General features: G+C 38.6%; 2 protein-coding genes and 1 pseudogene across 9 annotated transcripts in view; 1 reads left to right on the top strand and 2 right to left on the bottom strand.

The window, feature by feature from the left end:
• The window catches only part of LOC111333431 (MAM and LDL-receptor class A domain-containing protein 2), a 106,663-nt gene extending 95,780 nt beyond the window's left edge, over nt 1–10,883 (top strand). Inside the window, exons 117-135 of the mRNA XM_088755052.1 lie at nt 1,085–1,375; nt 1,881–2,082; nt 2,208–2,495; nt 2,621–2,799; nt 3,008–3,179; nt 4,009–4,137; nt 4,899–5,018; nt 5,391–5,457; nt 5,870–6,042; nt 6,253–6,316; nt 6,870–7,033; nt 7,427–7,502; nt 7,963–8,135; nt 8,327–8,383; nt 8,778–8,862; nt 9,068–9,130; nt 9,385–9,478; nt 10,080–10,139; nt 10,279–10,883. Coding sequence (XP_088611178.1) covers nt 1,085–1,375; nt 1,881–2,082; nt 2,208–2,495; nt 2,621–2,799; nt 3,008–3,179; nt 4,009–4,137; nt 4,899–5,018; nt 5,391–5,457; nt 5,870–6,042; nt 6,253–6,316; nt 6,870–7,033; nt 7,427–7,502; nt 7,963–8,135; nt 8,327–8,383; nt 8,778–8,862; nt 9,068–9,130; nt 9,385–9,478; nt 10,080–10,139; nt 10,279–10,353 — 2,532 coding nt within the window. The 3' untranslated portion in view covers nt 10,354–10,883. The remainder of the gene's footprint in view (nt 1–1,084; nt 1,376–1,880; nt 2,083–2,207; nt 2,496–2,620; nt 2,800–3,007; nt 3,180–4,008; nt 4,138–4,898; nt 5,019–5,390; nt 5,458–5,869; nt 6,043–6,252; nt 6,317–6,869; nt 7,034–7,426; nt 7,503–7,962; nt 8,136–8,326; nt 8,384–8,777; nt 8,863–9,067; nt 9,131–9,384; nt 9,479–10,079; nt 10,140–10,278) is intronic.
• Nucleotides 10,343–13,046, bottom strand: LOC148736379 (histamine H2 receptor-like; annotated as a pseudogene).
• A 2,014-nt stretch (nt 13,047–15,060) lies between these two features.
• LOC111333442 (uncharacterized) lies at nt 15,061–24,341 on the bottom strand. Of its 8 annotated transcripts, none has more exons than XM_088755055.1 (4): nt 24,019–24,341; nt 20,246–20,428; nt 18,445–18,526; nt 15,061–16,429 (listed from the first exon to the last, which is right to left on the bottom strand). In XM_088755055.1, exon 4 carries the CDS (start codon nt 16,391–16,393, stop codon nt 15,449–15,451), a length of 945 nt encoding a protein of 314 aa, XP_088611181.1. In that variant the 5' UTR covers nt 16,394–16,429; nt 18,445–18,526; nt 20,246–20,428; nt 24,019–24,341; the 3' UTR covers nt 15,061–15,448. The 8 variants fall into 8 exon arrangements, with proteins under 8 accessions (XP_088611181.1, XP_088611179.1, XP_022794745.1 ...); XM_088755053.1 differs by having other exon boundaries at nt 18,419–18,526; nt 20,246–20,332; nt 24,019–24,340; XM_022939010.2 differs by having other exon boundaries at nt 18,419–18,526; nt 24,019–24,340.
• Nucleotides 24,342–25,273: the final 932 nt, after the last annotated feature.

Here is a 25,273-nt window from a genome sequence, read left to right on the forward strand (position 1 = left end):
AATAAAACTAATACTACGCGACCTGTGATTGGAAGTTGCTTATTTATTAGGGTACAGACACATGGTGTATTATTATTGTTTTTTGTTATTACCATTATTATTATTATTTACTGTTATTATTATTTTTTATTATTTTTTTATTATTATTAGTATTATTATTATTACTGTTATTATTATTATTATTATTATTATTATTATTATTATTATTATTATTATTATTACCATGACGTATCGCTTTGAAAATGTTTGCGAGAATTTTACCTGGTAAGCGACTTAAACAACCTTGACTGGCACATAGCATCGACAATTAAGCTCTCCGAGACCTTAAGAGCGGCCGTCTGTAAATATCGCCCGGAGTGTGCAATATGAAAAAATCGAAAATCACCAAACTTTGTCAGAATATAGGTCTGGATGAACTATCTCTAGAAAAAATACTTTGAGTTCAATTGCATTTTTATTTTTCGCGAACGGCGGCAAAATCGGTTTTGTGGCTCTCACGTCAGCTTCACGAGGTTTAGACAACCATTATTTGAACGTCGCTTGAAAATAAACATAACTGTAAATGTGACCAAATATTTTCCTAATGAAAAGAACATGTATATGCAAACAGTCTGAAGTGTTCTTTGTTCGGTTCTGTTGCAATCTCAATTTTTGGAGAATTTTTGTTTTTTTCCAATATTTCACTCATTTTGGCGGCAAAAAAATGGCAAAATTGAGAGTATTTGGTCACATTTACTGTTTTGTTTATTTTCAAGCGACGTTCAAATGATGGTTTCTAAACTTCGTGCAGCTGACGTGGAGCCACAAAACCGATTTTGCCGCCGTTCGCGAAAAATAAAAATGCAATTGAACTCAAAGTATTTTTTCTAGAAATAGTTCTTCCAAACCTATATTCTGGCAAAGTTTGGTGATTGTCGATTTTTTCATATTGCACACCTCCGGGCGATATTTACGGACGGCCGCTCCTAAATACCGTAATGAATGAATACCTTATCCCTGCCTTCCCTTAGGTGGACGGAGAAATTGTCATGTAATCGTTGTTGTACAAACTCCTTATTCAAGTGGTACCTGAACTTCTTTGCAGGGTCAATGCACCTTCACAGCAGACCAAGCCTTGAAGTATGGCAGCAAAGCCCTAACTACTGGCTGTTCTGACGGTGGACGAGAAGGTTTCTTTCAGCATCCAACAGTGGCCGGCTGCAAGGGTTGGTGGTGGGGACGTAAAAACCTCCGAGCCAAGCCTTCTTACGTTGGTGTCACGTGCGGAGATGATATCGGGACCTGGGGTCGCTGGTGCAGCCAACCTGCTGACCTGTGCAAAGATGGCTGGCATGTCTGTGGAACATTTGGAGACGTTTTCGAAATTGTCAACCGAGTAAGACTTAAGTTGCTCCTTGCTTATCACTGATGCTTTAAAGAATTATTCTGTCAACCACACCGTCAATACATATTGGATTACAGAAAAAACACAACGATGAAGGCGCATGAAAATTTCTAAGTGCAAATATGAGGGTGCGTGTGATAATCCCGTCGGGATTTGATCCATTACATGAACGCTCTCCTATTAGAGGTCGTAACCCCACAGCGCATTCGTTTGATATGGAAACTGTTCTTTATAGGTGAACTTGTCCGGACTCATAACTACATGTGATCAAAATGGTAGTTTTTTATTGTAAAAGTTTCTAAAGCGAACAACATGTGCCCTTAACGAGGTCAATTGTTTTAGTTTGATAGAGCAATCGATGAGAGAGAGCTTCCTATTAGAGTTGAACTAGAAGTGACTGCGCCGTAAGTCAAAGGGGTACTCTCTTTTGTAGCAGTATTCCCTTTTTGTTTCGAGAAGCTTGTTTATACTAAAATACTTTTCCTTCACTGTGTAGACTAACGGTGTGGACTGCCAGAGAGCTGGTTATGGTCATTTCAGCGCTGGTATCAACCACTGTAAGACCAACAATAGAGGAGGAGACGGCTGCAAGCGAGCAAAAACTGGAGTAGATTATGGTTGTAGTCATTACCACGACTCATGCTCAGAACCACTTTGCTGTGGCCTCGGTTGCAAAGGTCCAGACTCCTGTGATTCAGGTAGGTTAGGTTTATTGCCGGAGCTTGAAGTGCTGGTGGTGGTATGGCCTATCATGCACGATGGAATGGCAGTCCATTTCAACCTAATACTTGACTTTAATATGATGTTTACATTTCATTCCAAGGTGTTTTCAAACGCCAGACAATGTACTCACCCGCTTCTGGTGATCTAGAGGGCTGCTCGTTCATGTCAGTAGGTAATGCAGGCGGCATCATGTGCTGCAAAGACGACAGTACCACTCCTACCTTCCCGCCGCCTACTACACCTACTAAAGGTTCATGTGACTTTGAAAGCGGAAAATGTGATTGGATTGTCGATTCAACGGCCACTGCGAGTTTTACACGAAACAGGGGGGAGACACAAAACAGAAACACTGGTCCACGCTATGATCACACTAAACAGGACTCGACCGGTAAGATAACAGCTTGCCAATGATTTTAATTAAGAACTGTTTCAATGGCTTAGTGGTGGAGCGTCGAAGCACGGAATCCGTGGAGACACTCTGAGTTTCTTTTACTTTTTTTTTGCTCCGTGTAGGGTACTATCTTTACATGGATTCATCTCAAGCTCAGCCCAAAAACATAGCCCGGGTCTCTTACACCTTCACAAGCGTGTCAAATTCTTCCTGCCAGATGAATTTCTTCTATCATATGTACGGCACTGGCATGGGTGTGCTACGTTTGTTTGTTGAACCCAAAGATGGACAACGAACCGAGGTGAATGACAGTTCTCTTTAAAGAACATTATAAAGATTATGTATAGTGATGTCAGGGTGACCGTTTTAATTCCTTTTTGCCTTAACGGTGTAAATAAAGTCAAACGAGACAGTCTTTTTCCAATCGATGTTGTCGTTGTTGTTGATGTCCACACAGCAAGTTATGTTACTAACCATTTTAAATATTATCTTGTTATTTCTCCATTTAGGTCTGGAAGAAGGCTGGAAACCAGGGTGACGGCTGGTACAGAGGTGTGCACAACTTCACGGAACTGCTTAAGAACAAGACAACTTTCACCGTCAGTTTTGAGGCAGAGCGTGGTCCAACTGCTACCAGTGACATAGCGATTGACGACATCACTTTTTCACCCTGCACACATAGTGAGTGTGACTTAACCAGTGTTGAGTATGGCAAAGTATTGTTTTGACTCCGTCTACACTAATTCAATCGACCACAAGCTATATAGCCTCCTACTGTCTCGATATTCTTTCTCCTGGGTTTTTTCAGACTTTAAATCTCCAAGGACGTTTAAAAACGTTTTGGGGTACTTCTGCCGTGAGCCCTTTTTACGAAATAGGGCCTCTTACATTGATGGGACCCACAGGGCCCTCTTTGGCCAGTTTCTGGAGTAAAGCTTTAACAGGATATCAACTATTTTTTTTCCGTAGTATCGCTTTCATTGACTTCTGCACATTTAAAACGCTTCCTCATTCGTATACAATTGGTGAAGCATAGGCATTCTCTACTACTTTTTCGTCCTTTTGATTTAGTGCTTGAAGTGGAACTGTGACAGAAATTGTGTGGCCGTTTGACGTCAACATATACCCTTTCGAAATCATTTGGATAAGCACGAACTGAGCCTTCAAAGGCCAAGTTTGTTCAGTTTGCTAAGACAATGTCTTTTTTATTTTAATAGATTGTCCTTGGCTGTTTCGATGTAACATTTAACATTCAACTGTTGTTCCATCATAATAATTAAACTTGTCAGAGAAATTGGGAATACTTTAAGGGAAAAGTTCCTCTGATCATAGATACTTGAACCACAATTTTCTTTTTAAATCTGACTGAATATCTCGCAAACCTGAAATCTTACAACAAAGACCGTCAACTGTTATTGACAACAAATCGTTTGGCAAAGTCTCACCGCTTTTATTTCATTATTATTATTATTATTATTATTATTTTTTTTTTTTTTTATTATTATTTCAGCACCACCAGGTCAGTGCAAGCGTGACGAGTTCCGATGTAAGAGTGGAGAATGTATCAAGTCGGCCTTTGTTTGTGACCAGTATGCAGATTGTAGAGACCATTCAGACGAGGGAGCAGAAGCTGACTGTGGTAAATGTTTTGTCACTAGTTTTAATTTCTGTGATTGTTTTTTGGTCTGTTAACTTGTTTGTTTTCTCTGATGCACTCTAACCTTCTTTTAAACTATAAGATATTTTGGTACACAGGTAAATAGTGCTGTTCACGTGCGCTGATTCGTTCGGAAGTAATTAGAAATTACTATTCACATCCGAGCGAAGAGACAAAATTGCGCGTCAAGGGTCGAATGTTCGACGTTTTTCGGTATAATGACAGAAATAACAGTTTTTCTGGTTTCTCTGTGGTATATACTAAAATGATTATTCACCTTAGTTTCGGTGAAAGTGGTGTGTATTAACCTCCACTATGGTATTTACATACATGCATATAAATACATATGTTAATTGGCCACTCCCCATGGGGGCTTTTCACGGCCAATTCCCACCCAACAACCACCCCAGGGGAGGACATCCATCACACAGTAATCTCGTGCGTGGGAAGTTAACGTCTCCTACCCCAACCCTGCAGGAGACGGGACCTCCATTTATTCGTCCCAATCCGAGAAGACTAGAGTATCTAACCATATCTTGATAAAGAAAGGTAGCATATTCTTCTCACTTGTTTTAAGACATTGAGTGTTGGTCCGGCCGGGGCTCGAACCCTCGACCTCCCGCACAACAGTCCAGCGCTCTATCCATTGAGCTAACTGGTCATGAATTGTTAATTATTGAAGGAGTAAATTTAGTAACGTTCTCTTAACACTTTTCTAAGGTCTGATTTACTTCTTTTTGCAGCCAACCGAAATTGCGATCACTTCCAAATATATTGTCCAGCCAGCGGAAAATGCCTAAACAAGACTTTGCAATGTAACGGCAAGTTTGATTGTGAGGATGGAAGTGATGAATCACATTGTGGTATGTTCTCATGTCCGTAACGATTGATCTCCTCGTTCGCTGGATCAAATTGTTCTTCAATTGTTGAAGATTGTCATTTTGCAATCCTTTTGTTCTACGAAACACTCTCCTTTGCCCCTTTGCTTTGCAAAAGAATTTCGTGATGTATTTCGTGAAATTAACCGCATGAAAGTATTGACATTTTCCTTGTTAACTCTGTCTGATAGGTTTGTCTGATGTTGCGTTGATTTTTTTGTTATGAAGAGACTACATATCAGTCACGATTGCACATTGGCGTCAAAGTCTGCAAACTCCGAGTTTAACCTTTTTGGGATCTTTTATAGTATAAATTATATACTGAATACTCACAACATTTCATTGCTTTGTTTTCAGAATGTACCGAAAACTCTTGTATCAATGGAATCTGTCAGTTAGACAACCTTAAGCGTCCGGATTGTGTGTAAGTATCTTCATTACACAGTATGGAGCGAGAGCCATTTGGAGTAGAGTCAAATACAGTGTGTTCAGTTTTCCTCCAGTCACTCCCGCCATTTTTCACCCAACCACCCCTCTTTTTGTATGTTGGTTTGTTTGGTTTTGTATTCGTTTTTCGATGACCAAAGGTGAGGCTAGATGCGAATCGACTGCACACTTGAGGAGAATGAGTTAAGAAACAGCAAATGCAATTTCCATACCCCCCCCCCCCCCCGAAGTGCATCATTCCTAGCTCTGTAATGCTAACCGCTCACGGGGGAGCTTCGTTCCCCATTGGTCGCTCTTAATTCAGTCCCGAAAGCCATTCGAGCCATCGTCATCTTTACCACAGGTGATAACTTATTTCAAAAGTAATTGCTTTTCCTTTTTTGTGAAAGATGCGATCCCAATTACAACGGTGCAAGGTGTCAGAACTGTACCAATTGTCAGTGTCCTTCGGATCAAATCCAATGCAAAGTTGGAAGGTGGTTCTGCACAACTAAAAAAGGAATATGTGATGGAAACGTTAAGTGTGGCCTTAGTCCCGTTCAGTTTGTCAAGCTTTGCAAAGGTAAGGCTCAATATAGCGTCTTTTAAGTCTCAAGCTCTCCTCTAAATAAGTGGGATCGAATTTGGGACGAGACTTACTTGGTTTTTTGTGTTTAGTGTTGTTTTTAAGGTCTATTCTTCCATAGTTCCCCTCTTTGCTCTAAAAAGACCGTTTCAAATGGTATTGGTTTTTTACACGCAGTGCTGATGTAAACTTTTTCATTATTTTCAGCTTGCACACGAGATTACTGTGTAAATGGAAAGTGTAAGATGATGGATGGAAACCCGACTTGCGAGTAAGGCTTTTTTTAGTGTTTACATTGATTTAGACTTGATCGTCTTCTAGTGATATGTCCAGTACGTGATGAATGAGCCTCATCGCGGGACAGTGAATTTAATAGCTTCGTGTCATATTTCTTATTTGGGGAATTGTGCAGACAATCTGCATCTTATTAATTAAATCTTCTTTCTCGGAACCTTATTTGAGAGATGCTGTTGCTTTGTGTGTAACGCGATGGACTTCGGATCGAAAGGTGTGGGTGCAAACCCTGCATGGATAACAGTACCCTTATCCTTCCATCAAAATAAATAGAAACTGGTGAGCAGTAAGGGAAACCATACAAATTATCGGGAGGAGCAGGTATTGGACGAGCATTTCGTCAAGGGGGTGGGGATTGGGGACAGTAGCCAGACTGATGGTCGCTTCACGGAATTGACATAGCTTTTATTTCCGGTAGGATTGGATTTCTAGGTTAAACCAAACTCAGCCTCAGCAATAAGTGCATAACAACTATTTGAAATATATTCACTGTGATAAAACAGATATTAAATTTGTAAATTATATTTCAGGTGCACCACTTCTGAATACGTCGGCCAACGATGTGATACTTGCAATCAGAAAAAAGGCTTAGTGAATTGTGAAACAAATGGCAAATGTGTAAAGATAGATGACATCTGTGACCGGAGTATATCGTGTCCTAAAAGACCATCAGAGATCACCAAATTATGTGGAAGTAGGTTTCCATAGTACATTAGAGCGGGAGTTTGTTAGTGATTTTGTAGTATTTGAAAGAGGAGAGCGATCGCGTATTCCGATTCTGTGGAAAAGCGACTCCCTTCTCTATTGAAATTAGTGGCTCGCCGAAAGAAACAAATCTTTTCGGTTGTTCAGCAATTCCATTAATTAACAGTATGAAACGTTGATTATGTTAAGGTTTAGCAAGCATATAATTCTCTTGGATTTGCTTGGTCTGTCGTAATGCGAAAAAATTGAATTGTCCAGATCCATTTCGGTGTGAACGCGGTACAGTAAATTACGTCGATTTTCTAAGTCATTATAGCAATTTTAAACACTCTTCTGCATCATCTCACCAGCCAAACTATCAATTTTCTTGTTCCGTCGAAAGGTTGTTCAGACCAGAAGTCATTCTGCCCGCAAGGGGCAACATGTAAGACGGACGAGAAGGGCTTCATGGCTTGTTTGTAAGTATGGAGACCAGTATTGCATGGTCAAGTGTGCAACGGGTTTTTTGTTTTGATTTGTCAAGGACTGGGTATTACATGAGTTGGATTTCGAGCTCTACGATCTTCAGATGTGAAAATTGTATACAGTGGAATCTCTATTTCCTCGGTTTAGGAAATTCGCGATAATTCTAATCTAAAGTAGCGTCCCCTCCTTAGTGAAACACTGTAATTTAACCCATTCTCCCCTCCCCCCCCCCCACCTTTGTATTTTTGTTTTTTGTCTGTTTGAAAAATATACGACATGTGCTGTTGAGGAACAGAACGTTCGTTACCGGTGACGACCTCAAAGCTACATAAGCTACCTCTCTGCCGCGGCCAACTTTTTTGTCCTGGTAGATGGTTCATACTTTCGCTATTTCAACAATTTAGCACCTTGTCGTTGCGCTTCAATAACCCATGTTTTCTCCGTGTACTACAGATGTCCATTTGATAAGAAGGGACGAAAATGCGAGATTCAGATTCCAAACAACTGCACAAATCAGAATCCCCCTCTTCAGCCATGCCTTAGAAAATGCGTTGAGAAATCAGTCATCTGTTCTGGCAACCAGACTTGTAGTTACCCAGATGATCAGATCAAATCCAACTGTGAATGTAAGCGAGTGACGATGACGAGAACGTAGTTAAACAAATGGTTTAGTGAGCACTTTATGTGCTTAGTAAAACTTTCTTCAATTTTTCACACTTCACTGCAAAATCTTTTAGTGTTGTATTTTTAATGAATATCAATTTGAAGTTAGCACTATCATGTTTCTCAAATCACAGAAGGTTCTCTTTACTTTTAGCGTCTCCCGGCAGAACTGGAAAAAGGACGGGTGGACAAAAGGGCAGTAAATCGTCAAGTAAGTACATTGATATCAGGTAAAAACAACGTAAAATTTGTGTTCAAGGGTTCCTTATGTGCAAACAGAAATGATTTATAGTTTCTTGCACAGAGAGGCACTGTTTGGAAACTTCACTGATGTCCTGACCAGCTGCAGTATCATATTCTCGCTTGAACCTTTAGAATGATCAGCATCTAACTTCTCCTTACAATATCACCCCTGAATCACACGTCCAGGTCACGAGAGTAAAGGAAATGATCACCAACTAGAGAAGCACTTGACTATTAAACAAATTCCCAGGAAATGTATAGAGAACGTTAGGTTTTAAAGGCTTGAAGTATTCCTATTGTGTGGAGGTAATACGCAGCTGTGTATCAAGGTAATTGATCTTGAGACTGTCTCTGTCTTTCAGTTTACATTGGCGTTGGTGTTGCTGCTGGAATCGTGTTGATCGTTGTTGTCCTCGTGGTGGCGTATTATATAATGAAGAGTAAAAAGTAAGTGTTAATCTTTTTCTTCTCTTTTTTATTTTTACTCTATTCCAGCCGTTCTGTCAAGAAAAAGAAAACTGAATTTTCTTGTGTGGATACCTTGAGTTGAGACAGTTCACTTTTTCTTCCCACAACTGAGGTTTATATAAATTGTCAAAAGCCACAATTGTCTCTTTAGTTCAAATTGTTTGGTTTCAACTCGTGTCAACAGGAAGAAGCTTACCTTGTTCTCGGTGTTTTATGACCCTACCAATAAGGAAGGCTCGCAGATAAGGTTGGTCATTTCTAAAAGAGTAATTTTCCTTTCTTCATTGTTTTGTGTTGCAAAATGTCAGCGATGAGTGGAAATGTCAAGGGAACTTAAGGATTTTCATAATGTAACCTGCAGTAGACTAGAATTACATTCAGGGGAGGTAGAAAGGCTCCTAGCCAATCCATGGAATAGGCTGTGATAGATATGGGATAGTTGAGCCTTTAAGTCGTAAACTTTTGCCAATTTGACATATTTATAATGGTTGTTTCGTTCAGAAAAGGCAAGAAGGAGAAAGGAGAAATTGAAATGGCTGAGGGTGTTGGAAACCCCGTGTATGATTCATTCAATGAAGGACAACCCCTGGACGACGTAAGTGACTAGCGTCACAGTAATGTTTTTACTTAATGGAAACTCTTCGAGAGTTAGTACTCTCCTCTTTAAATTTGCAACTGTAAGAACATTGGTGAAAATAGGGATGGATTTGGGAGAGCAGGTTTTCCAATCTCGACCGACCTGAGATTGGCTGATTTGGAGTTTACTTGTGGACGTAGTTGTTTGAGAGGAATCACGTAAATCTACCGGCTGGTTCTCCATGCACTGATTCAATGTCTTATTGGAATCTGAAGTTGCGATTTTTTGGGAGGGAGGAAACCGTATAACCCGAAAAAAGGGAAACGAAATCAACGAACACACAACCCACATTCGGCACAAAGTCTCGGAATCGAAACTGAGCCACAAGGAGGGCAAGCAAGTGGCGACACCCAGGGTGAATGCGTCTGCCATCCCACCAGGCTTCCTGGGAATTTGTTTGAGCTGGCAGCAACTCGATGTGGGCTGGAGTGGGGTATAGGGTGTATTATGGCTCCAAGAGAAGATTCACAAACTTTGTGAATGACGGCATTTCTTTTTTACAGAGTGTGTGTGATTGAAAAGTTTTCTTATCGGTCTTCTTTTGTGATTTGTTTATCAGTTTCACATGAGTGACGTGGATACTAACATGTTTGCCTCGGATGACGCGTTTGGGATTTCGGTGAGTATTTTACTTATCATGGCATAATATTACGTATTTAGCTTCCAACGAGCAGGGTTAGATACTCCACGCCTGTCAGAATTTTGCGGCATATTTAAGAATGAGAGTAGTACTAATGTTTTCTTTTGTTGCTTTTTAGTCGGACAAAGAAGGGGCTACATCTATGGCAAACCCCCTGTATCAAGATCCGTACCTTGAAGAAGACCTAAACTAATACTAAACGAGGAACGCGAACATCAAAAACATGCTGAAAACGAGACTTAAACTTTCCTTTCCTAGTTAGAGAAATGTTTTAAAAGTCTTGGAACATTTAGGTAGTACTTACCCGTAAGATGTATTGATTGCTATTTCTAAAATCACTGCTTCCTAGAAAATATTTCTATTACTGTGATCGAGTTCAAATATTAGCAGATAGATTGATATTACTTTTCTTACTTATTCTTTCCTATTCTTTAGCGAGGCAGAAAATAGCTGCGTTACTCACCAGATCCATCATTTTTAAAAGGCTACCAGTAACTTAGTCCTAATAAAAGAGCTATATTTTATGCTTTCCTTTTTAGGTTTTTAATACCATAAATTTTTTTTATTACTGCTTTTGAGAGGGAAGCTTTAGTTGCCAATATCATGTGTTGTAATCTGAATAATTAATTTGACAAGATCTGCTTGTAGCAAGATAATTTTAAGCCTAGCAGAAAAAAATTTTTTTGCTTGTACACTTTCCTAATAAACTAGATTTTCTACGTGCTTCCGTCTGTATGTTTTTTTTTATTGTTTTATTTTATTTTCGTGTCAAAATGGTTTAGAGAGCGTGCTTTTCTCATGTCACACAAAAAATTATGATTTTTATTTTGACTTCCACCTTTTTTATGTTCTTTTTCTGAACATGGTGAATCGGGAAACTGAATAATGTTCTGTTACTCGCCAAATGTTCTTTTTATCCAGATGCATTTATTAGCAATTGATTGAACGGCCGAGAAAACTCGAAATCTAAATGAGACCACTAAAACGTGATTATTGACATATTACGTCAAACGACGGATCAATCGCAAAATGGCTGCTGAAGCGTTCTCCGGAAATTTATCAGAGACTTCAGTCACTTTCAAAACAGACTGAGTTCAAAAGGCATCTATGACAACCTGAAGGGATGGTCTAATTTTCAGTGACATATCCTTAACGACTTTCTACAATTGATTCCGTAGACAAAGAAATATCTATTTATCCCCTTTTTGTTCAATACCTTTCTGTAAAAGCAATTTGAATCAATTCTCGGTGCTTGCTGAGACAAATTATTGAAGTGAATTTCCGAGTGTTATAGTGGATGTGAAAAAGCGAGGAATCATCCCGTTTATGATGTTGCTGATTCCCCGAGTTGAAATTTCTCAAGCTGGTAATGGCTCCGAAAAAGCTAAGTGCTTTTTATCGTTATTTGAAGCCACCGTCGTTTTTTATGGGAAATATACTTTCTCGGGCAGTTTCGACAACAAAACAGTCACAAATTGTTTCCAAAGAACATGGAAAACCTAGTCAGATTTATTTTGCTATTCTCGAGTGTAATCCTTTTAGCTTTGCATATCATTTTTTCATTCATGATCGTTAAATGTGCATTCCCCTCATTCATGCGGCTTTAGAGATCATAAAAAGGAAACAAATATTAAAAGAAAAGAGATTTAAGAACCTTAAGGAAACTAATTATTTTGTAGTGAAAAATCTACACGGTTTAAACGCTGTGGAGGCCTGCGGAGTATAATCTGTAAAAATACCTGATCTTAATTCTGGCATCCGTATGGCGAAGATCAAAGGATTGAGAAGCGAATTAGCGACGAATAACATCAGAGCTATCATCTCGATTTGAAAAATGACTTGAAGGGAAAGGTTAAAAAAGGAGGGGTCTTTTAAAATAAAGAAATTGTACCAAATCGAATTTGGCAAAAACGTTACCAATTATCCTAGGGTGACAAGACACAATGTACTCGTCAGTTTTCTTTCCCTGAGGCCGGCTGCACCATGGTGATGAGGATGACGACTGCATCGGACTTTGAGAAAAATGGCAAAATAAGAAACACAGATGGCAAAAAGAAGAATAAAAACAAAAGAAAAATAAATAAATCTGGAAGATCTTTGTTGAAATATAATTTGTGCAATGCTCGTCCGCCTTCCATGGCTAATGGTGTAAGCCAAATGAAAGAGGTTACCACCATATACACCCATACACTGATAAAACGATGTTTGAACTGGAAAAATGTTGCGTGTGCTCGTTCTAATGAAATAACAGCGAGATTGAGAAGTGAGGCGGATGGAAAGATGAAATCTAAGGTTCTCCCCAACGTGACCAGCCAATAATTATGTATCCTGTCGTGCTCCCACAGACCACAATTTCTCCCGATCTTTCCAACGTAGATGGGCCCAGTGATACCCCCAGCCAAGAGATCGACTACGGCCAAATGGATGATCAAGCATCTACTCTTCCTCTTTAGCTGGTGCTGCTTCAAAAATACGATAATGGTGATAACATCGAGAACGACTATGGCTAGGGACTCAGTGCTGAGCACAACGACCCACGGAATGCAATATAATGAGGAATGAAACATCCCAACTTTCTCGTTCGTTTTCTCATAAGTCAGGGTCTTTGATAGCTGTTGTTAGTAACAAGTATGAAGATACGAGTTAAAATTGTGGCGAACAAGAGTAATATATGCAAAATTATACTCTAAGTATGTACCAATTTGATTCCGAGCCTTGGAAGAAAGATTAGTATATATAATCATTGTCACCGCTGCTGGCATTATCGAATATTACAACGAACACGTTTTTCGGGTAGGAAAACCGAAAAAAACTATGAATAGCTTTGACATAAAAACGTTGCTTGTCTTCGATGTTATCCAGCGTATTATTACTTTTCAGTTGGGTGCAATTTGGGTGCGGATGCTCTTTGACATTTCAATTAAAAGCATAACGTAAATTACTTTCAATTTCAGTTTACAAGCGAAATTTACAGGGTTAAAATTTAATTTCCGCTCTATAATGTGATAGAAACGTTAAAATTAGAACCCCGGCTGTTTCTTAGGGAATGACGTCTGTTTTCTGTTCTTTTCTCTTGTTTTAGTACCTGACTCCCTTATTTTCCTCTAGCTTTTCTTTCTTTCTTTTCCTTAGCACTGTATAATTAAATATTTTCAAAAAAAGGAGCGTAATACTTAAGAAGCCAAAATAATTTAACCTATTTGAAAATATGCAAGACTATATACTATATGAACATTGGGAATTTAATCGTTATGGGTCGTAAAAATTAATGATGCGGGTTTTTTTTTTTTTTTTTTTTTTTTTGCAAAATTAGATCGTTGCTCTTTGCCTCTCTAGAATGTTTTAGAACCCAGGGAATAATTTCAGTCCTCGCAAAGGCCTTCGGGTTTTGTCTGCTGAACAGCGGATGTCAGTTGTAAACATATCTGACCCAAGTGCATAGTCCTTTTCGCGCAGTGATGGGTTGATACGTTAGCTCGGATGTTACGGGTACCCGAAGGGAAGCGCAATGACATCCCGCTTTTGAAATTAGTTCCTGTTCATGGGAAGTTCGAGTTAAAGGGACACGGCCACGGTCTGCGCATGCTCGTGTAGCCGATCGAAACTTGAAAAAATCATCCTGACTTTTTCAAGTTGCATTCACAAATTCAAAATGGCGTCTGGCAGAAGATCCGGACATGGCGGTAAACGCATTAACTCAGGGCAGAAACGAAAGAATGGAGACAGAGTGGGAATACAAGAAAGCGTGGCTGAGGAACCGTAAGTGTATTTATGTGGAAGAAAAGACATTTAAGTTGTGGCTGCAGGAAAAATTTGATGCAGGTTATGAGTCATTCAGCGACAGCGATTTTACTGATAGGAAAATAAAATAACGCCAGATATCACAGACATTTGTAGCATTTGCGAGGCAGATGTTTATTCTACTACATATTATAATTGGAATACAGGTAAGCCTCAGGCGAACTCTACGGCTTTCATAAATATAGGCAGATGACGACTGCCCGTTCGAATCCTGAAGAAAGGGAATACACAAATTACTTCGTATGCTTTTTGGACATTCGAGCCACAAAAGAAGTGAATGTGTACAACTTTATATGCGTGTATTAAACTTTATATGCATACCCTGTCTCTGCAAGGTTTATTGCTTGTTCCAAATTTACATTCATCTGTACACAGCACGTCGGCTCCCTTTGCACGAGCACCCACGAGAACTATTTTCTTTGCGCTTCGTCGTACAAGCACTTTTACATTTACCAAAGATCACCGAAGGTTCCTCAGTAAAAGAAATTCACTTTCATGAGCATTCGCTTTGGATAAACTTGATTTAAATGCAAAATATATGCAGAATTCTTCAACTCACTGATATTTCCATAATGGCCGTCGAGCGTGACAAGTCTCGGAGAGAGTGTATGCTACTGTGCATGTCAACCCGTGACAGTGTCCCTTTAAATCCAAGGGAAATGGGGAAGGGGGTGGGGGTGGGGGTGGGGCGGTCTACTTGGGTCCATTTTTTTTATTTTTTATTTTTAGTATGTATATGTCGTAAGCCTCTCAGAACCCCTACCCCCATTATAGTCCATCCCCCCCCCCCCCAAACAAACCCCTCTTCTAATGAAAATTGTTTAAATCTAATTTTAGTGCGCGTTCCTGCGGTGCGACTAATGTGGGAACAACAGCTTATTGGTTTGTGGTTCTGTGGTGAAATCTGATCGTGTTCGTTGGATTTGATTTGTTCACTATATCGTGACGCGATGACATTTTTTGGTGAAGAAGATTAAAACACAAGCTGAGAAAGGGTAACCTCTGTGCGCTACCCTTGAAGCCTAAGTTTCTCTTGTCCTGTACCCTACAAACCCTTTAATGAAACATCTTTCACGGGGATAAGTTCTCTCAGTTCATATTCTCTTGATCACAATTTAATGTATACCTTGTCAGTAACCGAATGTATCTTAACAAGATCAAAGAAAAATCGATAGTTTACTTACTTACTTGCTTACGTACCTAACCTATTAGACAGGATTACCTTTCAACCTCCTTATAACATTTGATTTAACATGAATACTCATCTAATAACTGACTTTTATGGACAACGGTACGGGAAGGGTGACTAAACCTTAATTCTTTTCTACAGCCATCTTATTTTTGCAAGATAACTGGGCTTGATAAAAAGTCAATGATAGTGATATCATTTATAAAGATGGTTGTAATGATAATCATACTAAAACTAATTATCACTTCGTTTCTTCGGTTAGGGCAATTCTCCTAAGATTACCAACCAATAAACTGTCTTACAGGGGGAAATCGACCGGGGTTAAGCGGTTTGGAGTCTTACGAAATATCATCTGTTTTATGCCTGCTATGAATTCTGGCATCCGTATGGCGTAAATTATAGGATTTATGAGCGAGTTGAATGTCATAAATGTCAGCATTACCATAGCAATATTAAAGGTTATCTCGTTGGGAAGACTATGAATTAGCCCCGGAATATTAAACACAGCCCAGAAGATCACCTTTGGTAAGTAAGTCAACAATGATCCAAGGGTGACCAGAAATAATGTACTTGTCAGTTTTCTTTCCCTCAGACCGGTTGCACCATGGTGTTGAGGATGACGACTACAACGAACTTTGATATAAATTGAAATATAACATATGCACATTACAGAAAGAAGGATTAAAAAGTATAAACAACGAATTAGATGTGGAGGGACGTGATTGTCAGAAAAGGAGACTAATTCTATTTCCAAGGTGTTCACGGCTAAAGGTACCAACCAAGTGAAAGTGATAACCATTCCGTAAACCTGTTTCTTGATTAAACGATGCTTCAAAGGACGAACTGTTGCATGTAGTCGTTCTAATGAAATTACAGCGAGGTTAAGAAGAGAGACTTGGTAAAACACATGGCTTGCAACTATTCTTAGTTTAAGTAACCAAAGAGGTTTAGATCTTAACTCCCACAGATGACAAAACCCATCTCCGTTATTAAGAATGAGCAGAGGTCCCACTACCATTCCTAGTAGGAGATCCACTATTGCTAAATGGATGACGTATATACTTCGGCGCTGTAGCTGGGGCAGCTTCACAAAAATAATAATGGTGAGGAGATTAAGGCTGACTATGGCCAGACTTAGAATGCCGAAAACGACAAGCCAGGGGATGCAGTGACAGGCAGGAACAGGCATCTCGTCGACGAGGCTCGTTTCATTGTGATTATTGTTGCTGCTGTAGATAGCCATCGTGTTACCGCTGAAATTTGAATTCTGCCAGACAACCTATAAATGGAGAGAAATTGTTAAAATATTTTACAGTCAAAGATACATTGATGCAATGGTTGTCAGTTTTCTTTTTAATTTTCAAAGTTCCAGTGGGTAGCGACAGATCTTTTGGATTTTGTCATTCAAAGAATTCATATTTACATACATGATATACAGGAGACGGGGCCATTTGATCCAGAAATATAGAGGCCGATTGCCGAGCACTTTTGGTATAAATATCTTAGAGCGACCTCACAGAGTATGTAATGTCGGTTCTATTGAGTTTTTTTTTTTTTTTTTAATCAAATCCTCCGATAAACCGCTTTTGGTATAAATATCTTGGAGCGACCTCACAGAGTTTGTCATGTTGGTTCTATTGAGTTTTTTTTTTTTTTTTAATCAAATCCTCCGATAATCCGCTTTTGGTATAAATATCTTAGAGCGACCTCACAGAGTTTGTAATGTTGGTTCTATTGGTTTTTTTTTTCTTTTTATCAAATCCTCCGATAAACCGCTTCTTATTTGCAAGTCTTTCTATGATGAGTCCAGGAACCTTACTGGCTCCATTAGCAGGAATAAGCCTTTTGTTGATGAGAGTTGGTATGTATGTTTATAGGTATCTATGTATGTTTGTATTTGATTGAGTGGTAAAGAAAAAATTATAACATTGCACTACAGATTTGTTTCAAAATGGTCTGGTGCTCCTCTCTCGTCAAGTGCATGGAACACTGACTAGCTAACGTAGACTTTTATCGGTTGATGTTCTAGTTATGCCTTAGCACAACAAAATGTATTCGTTTAGGAATTGGGTTCCAGTCTCGCCGCTCTTGCGCTAAAAGCTTGCCTCACTTCAGATTCTTTTTCGATGTGAGGGCAGAGTGAATTTAGGGAGCCATGTCGGCTACTTCTATGATTTATGTCTAAATTTAGCACTAAAAAGGTTCTTCATGTGGGATGGACTTTGACCATTGATACGTCTATACTTGTATACAATTGTTTATTTTCACTTCGAGGTATCGTGATTCTATTACAGCTTGTCCAAGTTTTGCTGCAGAGAAAGACGGCATTATTGACTCACTTTTTCCGCCTAAGATCTGTTAAGAATTAAACATTGGTTCATGCCCAGCGTGTGTATATCGAGACATGGATAGAAATAGAAATAGAAATAGAAATATAGTATTTCTGACCACTTGCAGCCCACAGGCTGAATTACGGGTACAGTTTAAAGTTGAGAACAGACGTCAACATATCAGGCGCCTCTGGCAGCCGCCTTTGGCAGCCGCTTCAGTCCACGGATACAGTTGTGGCAAGTTTAAGAGCGTAAGAGACCAGTGAGAGTTGCTGTAGGCGCAGTTTGTTTCTGTAATTCCAGAAAATGTCATGGAACTGTCCACAACTATAGTCGTTTGACTGTGAATTTGTCATTTCTGAATAAAATTCAAAGTTTTGAAATTTTTTTATAATTAGCATGTTATGGAATTTAGTAGACCTTTGATCTGAGTAATGTGAGGGTGACGTTTTACTTCACGTTGCGCAATAAACTGGCAGACTTATTCTTGCGAGAGAGCAAAGTTTTTGCTATGAAGAAAGCGAAAGAGCTGCCAATAAAGAAATGTCTAAGCCTGTTATCAGAAATTCGTGAATGGGATGGCGAACCTTCTCCTAAAAGCAGATCAAAGTATTTAAAAAAAGGGGCATTCTGGCATGAAAAAATCGAAGACATTGTCTTATTTAAGCTGACAGGAATGAAATGAGGAGACACGTTCAGTGCAAAATTGTAAGGCAGGGAAGCATATCACAGGCGACCATGTTTGGACTTAACTTTAAACCTTTTAGTGGACAGCATTGGTGTCCACCCAATAGATAAAAAATCTCATTAGAAAATGATCTTCTGTCTCAAGAAATGCATCCTGACAAACTCTAGCCGGCTTACAACGGACCATTAGCAACAACATGGTGAAATATGCTAGCTACAGAAAAGGTGAGAAAGAAAGGACTAAATCTTACTGTGAGTTTAAGTGAATACACTGTACCACGTATGAAGATCTTCTGAGTTAGCTTGAGTTTAAGGCGATCTAAAGGAAACTGTGCGCTGCTTAGGATCAGTAGTAGGAGCTGAAAAAACAAGAAATGAAATAAGTAAAGCACACATGGTTGAAAAATTGTTACAAGCTTAAAAATCCCCCCCTCTAAGACTGAAATTTGATCCGACGTCGGATATGAGTGGTCAGTTCTCCAAGATTTCGACTATAGAAGCTAGTGTTAGCGCGTCTTAAATATAGATTCCCTGGGTATCTCGTGGACCGGATTGATCTGTTTCACGGGCTTTAAGTGGAATGAGTCTTAGGTTTTCTTTTTAGGTGGCTTAGACGACACAAATCAGATTTTAACAAACCAAATTAGATTTCTAGAACCAAGGAAAACAATGAAACATGGCCTCAAACGTTTACAAATCCGGCTCACCTCTTAAAATTCATAAGAGTGGTCGCCAACTCGAAAGCTCATCTTTCTTATTGTGAGTTTGCAATATGGGTTATGAAGAAGAGATAAAAAAAAACTATTTGAGAAACTATTTTCGAACATGAGCTCCGCAGTCTTTGATGTCCACAAACGCCTTAGGGGGTCAATTTTACTGAAGCAAGTCCTTTCAATTTTACAACTCTGCATCTGCTTTCCCCTTTTTTGATCTTAACCTTACTACCCTCTCCTACCTCAGTAAGTATTATAGTTTACACTTTCGTTCTTGTTATCTTGTATCGGCTTCTTGGCGATCGAGCGACCGTATATTTTGATCGAACAAATTATTCCTCGAGCCTGATAGAAAACTTTGGTAAGCTAACGCACTTGTGCTGTGTTTGGTATGCCAGTTAACCGCTCCCTCTCGCCTTTAAACACTCCAGGGGAACGCTGATGCGTCACAATTACATCCTTCTCGGAGATTTTTGTCGATATTGTGTCTCGTTCTGTTGCGTATATTGCATGATTTTGTTCTCTAATGCGCTACGTCAGTATTCAGCAACGCATCAGCAAACACAATCTTACTGCATTCTTTATAAGAATAACATGAAGAACAATTGCTTTTGAAAAAACTTTACCGAGAACTCTATTACTGAAGTACAATTCATTTCAGAATTAAGCTCCAAGTGCAAAAATGAGTGGAGTTTTATCATGTTTAACTATTTGCGTGACTCTTTATTTCATCGATATATTTTTTTACCATTGCATTCATGTCACCTGCAATTTTTTCTGTCTTTTTTTTTCTTTAATTCGTATCTGGATCCAAGCTTATTGATTTGTCTGATAAGGACAAAAAGCGTACGTCGAAAGGTCGTGCCACATAACATAATTTTGGACACAGGTGGTTCTGCAATTTTCAATTTAATTATTATGTATCATGTTTTTTTTTTTCGACAAATCTCTTCTTTGTCAGACATACCTCTTTGTTTCAAGTACGTAAATTTGCCTAAGGGAAAGATTTGCAAAGAAAACCTGCCGTAATAAGCAACACTCGTGGCAACTGTATACATTCTACGTCAGATTGTTCTTTGCGGAGCAATATTAGCTTCTTTCTCACAATCCTGATTTTCGCTCTGTTACTATCATGAAGACAAAGAATTACAATTTTTTTTTTCTGTATTCATCAAAGTCCCACGTGCGTTGGTGTTTGAGTTCTTTGTAATTTTAGTTTGCATTACCAATTATTCGTGTCTTCAGCCGACCCGGGCAATATTTCAGACACTGTTTCCTTAAATTTATTACTCTTAGACAGGACGACCTTTGGAACTCTATCAACGTGAGTTTCATGGTTTAGCATAAGTAAGTAAATGGACTTACCAAGAGAAATTTCACATTGACAGGGATTGTTGAGGAGGTTTCCTTACGGAGCAATCAAGAATCATATGAACATCTTATGGACCATTCCTAGCAGCAAAGTCAATAAAAACATGATGGGGCTGAAGACTCATCAAAATTCGTGTTTAAATTTAGCTTGTTCGCCATCGATATTCCTGGCCTGGGCTAATGAAAAATAAAAAAATTATATATCACAGCTCAATACACATGGAATCTTTCATTCAGGTAATGCAGATAAGGGCTCTTCAAATTTATTTCCTCAAATGTCAAGTCAATATTTACAAAGATGCCTTGAAATTAACGACTGAGTTGAACAATAAAACTTACGAATCGTTTCACAGGATGAATGATCAATGACCTTCATAGGAACATCAGCACGCGATATTAAGACATATACACAAGTGCGCTTTTTTGCTAGGTGTTGCCAGTCAACAAGTGGTTAAGGCGTCAGTATTTTAGCTTCTGTTTTCCTCCAATCGTAGAGTGGCCAGATGGGTGAGATAAACAATTTGTATTTGGGATTTTTGCACCATGAAAATTAAAACTCAGCCGATGAGATTTGATTTAATTATCAAGCAAACATTTTTAAAACCCCTCTTGAAAGTGAACCCATTACAAGAAGATATTGCAGCGGTCATGATGTTTATGAAAAGACTTATTTTATCGTAACGACTAAATCTAACATAATACTTGGCCTCCACCTGACCTTTCGTTTGAATAATGAGCAGTAAAAAACACAGGGTGGCATCGTTTCTGTCTCGTTTGTGTAAGCGTTTAAGGACAGTGGGATCTAATTTTGCCCGGCCAATGACTAAGCAAGCAAAATAGATCTTATCAAGGGCTTTCAAAATCCAGAAAGAAAATTGGGGTAGCAAAGCAAGATTCCGAGATACTAAGGTTTGAAATCTGAAAAAGTGTTTATGTTGCTTTTTTGAAAAATGAAGGAAAATAAAATTTTCCCGTCAGTTACATTGGAATTCGATTTTTAAAATGAAACCAATGGTTTATGTAAAAATCATTAAAATAACAAGCAAAACACGATCCTCAGAACAGGGTAATGTAAGTTTTTAGCATCAAAATGATTGCACTAAGGCCACTTTTAGCCATGATCACTCTCCGACTTGCACAACCAAAAATACTAGCAAAACAGTTTTTGCATTGAATGAAAATAATTACGCGTTTTCCAGGCATTTTTCTTTTGCTCGCTGTCATTAAAAAACAGGGGTCACCACGCGTTTTCTTTCTTTAAAATTGTTTTAAAATTTGTCACCACACTCTGTTCAAGCTTTCCTAACACCTCCACTGTAAGTCAAAACATTGACACCTGTGCAGTGCAATTGTGTCGCGTGAGAGACGCTCTATCTAACCCCTACTCCCCTTCTAAGTAGTGCTAATGCATTCACAACCAACTAAACTCCGCTCCAACTCAAACTAAAGTCCACGAAGATGACTTTCAATTATTTTAAGTTCGATTTTTCCGTTCCTTTCCTCATATATGTTACAGAATACTCTGTTTGGAAAATAATGCTTATCAAATTCCAAGAAGCGATGGAATAAGCTTAATTTGAAGTCAAGAACACTTCTACTCTCCAAAATGATGCAAATATGACCATTAAATGAAAACCGAAGTTTCTGACATCAAGTAAGGCCTGGCGACTAATTGGCAATTCAACGGCCGGGTAAATAAAGTGTCTTTTAATTGGAAATTTAAGTTAAAAACGTACAACTCTCTCGGCGAAGTCAATTGCATGGAGAATTTTAGTGCGTGGGCTTAGCACTCGTGGGAAGTTCGTGCGTTTTTCGCTTCTGACAGTCCATCGTGATCAAGAAATGTTTTCTTGAATAAAGCTTTTGTCTCGAGATATTTCTTAGTCATTTTCGTCTACCTTCTTATCCACAGTACCGGGTAACTAGTGATTCAAACGCGTGTTAGTACAAATGCGTACAAATTCAGCAATTTTTGTATTTTATCTTGATTCGTTAATAAAACTTGAAATACATCTATCTGTTTTTTCTTTTGAATACTTGCATAGGAACTTAGTTTTTGAGATAAGGTGATTTCAGAAAAATTTACTGTTCACTGTGTGTTCTTTTCCTGTTTCCCCAAAGGCACGCGAAACACTTTAGAGTCAATAGGTAAAATATTTGTCTCATTTTCCTCTTGATTCTCAATAGGACTAAATTGTCCACTAAATTTTCTTTTCGATTTGAATCGAAGGCAGCATGATTAAACCATTACAGAGATAAAAATCCCTTTCACCGAGCTGCGGTTAGTCTCTCGCTCGATCATTGCGGGGGACGTGCTTTTCCACCCACGTGCAAGCACTTAGACCATAGCGTGTTTTTGCGCAGCCCGTGTGCGCAGTAGCAATAGCAGACACCGTCCTTTAACCTTAGGTCAATTTTATGGTCAATTACATTCCGATATTGAATTCTGGTGAGTATTTACTTTCTATAGAAGTTGTTTTCCAAGTAGTCTAAGGTTGTATGACATGAGTAAGTTTTCGTATAAATTTTAAAAACATTTCCCTCTTCATTGCATACGTTTTGTTTCAGGAAAAGACTCAAGAATTTCTCGTCTTGAATGTGTTAGACCATTAAGCATTGTTAGAAATCATGGCGGCGTTGGACAGTATCAAGGACAATGGTCATGTGAAAACATCTGAAAACGAACTTATTTATTCATGGTGAAGAATCATAAAACGAGGAAAATTTCATTTTGAGGTTTAGAAAACTTTTCAGCATTTGTAGAATAATAATTTTCTAGCTTTGTTTAAAGTTATGAATGTGCTGTCATAAACACTTATAGACACGGGTTTAAAGGTTGAAAAATTTATGTGTTTCATGATCAAAGCGCGTCTACAAAGGTATGTAGGCACGCGCGCGTAAAGTTTGGAGAGCACAAAACAGGCTTAAGGGTTGCTCGAGGCGTAGCCAGAGGCAAGTCTCCTGTGGTTTTAAACATATTTAATTTTCAGTTCAAGCTTTAAAGAGCGTACCTTAATAGGGATGGAACTGACTATCCATCTTGAAAGTTTTGCCACTCGCGGCTAAACAAGTTTCTAGGCCAAGGGAAAATTTGTGGCAAAATTTAGCTGCACACGTCAAGATATAATACGCATGGCTGTGGGCAGGTAGATACTTCTACCCTAATGGTTCAACACAAATAAACGCAAGTGCTATTTTGTGATATCATTTTTAAAATACCGGCTCTTAATTCTGGCAATATGATTATTCAGCGGAATCCCTAGGTACCTAACTATCTATTTGAAGAAGTAAATAAGTACATCGAGAATCAGGAAAAAGGAATTAAAACAATGAAATAAATAACTAAACAAATAAATGAATGAAACAGAGTTACAATAGACGTGTGGTTTAACAAACTTTGTCCCGCTGCCTTGTTGTTTGTAATTTCACCGCACGAAGAAATTTGCCATAGTTTTGCATTCTGCTCCTAATTGCTATTTCTTCAGAGAAAAAATCTAAAGGTTTTTATTGTCATCAATTGTATCTAACAGCAGACACTCATCAAAGAGCTCTATTTCTCCATTATTTTCAGCATTGACTGGAATTGAGAGTGTTGGTTTGATGCTGGGAAGAAAAACCCTCAGAGTAAGGACAAGGACCCAAAAAAATGTGACCCGCTAGGTTCAGGAATCAGGGGCCACAGCGATGGGAAGCCATTTTTATTTTAACTCCTGTTCCATCTTAAGTTCCTTGTTGGTCTATTCAAACTGAAATGCATCTCTACAAACCTTTGCAATACGCAAGAAATATCTGTCTTGAAAGTCCCCACTTTGTAGTAATCTCTTCTAGCCTGCATATGTCTCTCATAGCTCCATGGAAGGCTTTTCAAACTATAGCAGCAAAATCTTAAGATAGAATTTCTCATGAAAAGATGCTTGAGCGTCTCGCACTTTCCAAATATCTACGTCATATCCTATCTATAAACCGGCATGCATGACTAAGAGCCCGACTTTTCAAGCGTAACGAGGTGGACATGGAAACATTCTTTTATTTACTAAAACAACGTAATTGCTTCCGACGAATTTAATTCACAGAGGTACATGCATTACCTCGATTAAGAAAGAGATCAACTATGACCAGATGGATGAATCAGATTAAATGGTTACTCTTGTTCTGTGGCTGGTGCCACATCATAGATACAATATATATAGGATGACTATGCCCACGCATCAACTCTGAGAAAACAAAAAAAAAAAACAAAACAAAACAAAACAAAAACCATTGAATGCAGTGGGAGGCAGGGATCTGCATTTTACTTTCGTTTTCTTCTTTTAATGAGTAATGTCGCTACCATCAATTCACAAAACGACTTATAAATGAGAACGAATGGTTAAAGTTTCAATGGTACAGTTATGTTCAATCGGGTAAGGACAGCCCATATTTTTTACGAAGAGTTACCTTGCAAGATTGAAAAAGGAACAAACATTTATTAAATTATGACTGTTGAAAATACTGTAACAAAATTGTAGTCAATTGAAGACATGCACCCGCTAGCGAACCTGGCAAGTTTAACGGTTAAACAAAAAGAAAAAATGAATTTAAAAAGCTTTGTTTCCATAAATAATCAATGTTACACGTATTTCCTGTGCATATTTCTTACAACGCTTCAATTTAAAACGAAAAAAACTACAATTCCGTAATCATCATGGTTTATGGTTTGTCCGGAATCAAGATCATTAGAATAATATGATGATTCAGTGCTGTTAAGCTGATGTAAAAGAAACCCTTTTATCTTAATTGAGCTTTCTTTCAATCATGTAGAGTTCGCTTTGTTTGACCTACAACTGCAAGAGTAAAGTTACCACAAACGTTATAGTTTAAGATCAATGACATTTGTTGCTCAAGTCTTTCAGTTTCTATATTTCGGCTCCGAACAGAAAAAACATCTGGTGAATAAACACACCGTTGCTCTCAAAGTTGTCAAAAATGCTTAATCCATTGAAAACGACTCTTTACAGCTTTACAGGTCACTTTGCATAACCA

This window comes from Stylophora pistillata, chromosome 3 (genome assembly GCF_964205215.1).
Source record: "Stylophora pistillata chromosome 3, jaStyPist1.2, whole genome shotgun sequence".
In the NCBI taxonomy this organism is placed as follows: domain Eukaryota; kingdom Metazoa; phylum Cnidaria; class Anthozoa; order Scleractinia; family Pocilloporidae; genus Stylophora; species Stylophora pistillata.

Coding starts and splice junctions, on each gene's coding strand:
- LOC111333442 (XM_088755058.1), bottom strand. CDS start 16,393: ATGGCTATCTACAGCAGCAACAATAATCACAATGAAACGAGCCTCGTC.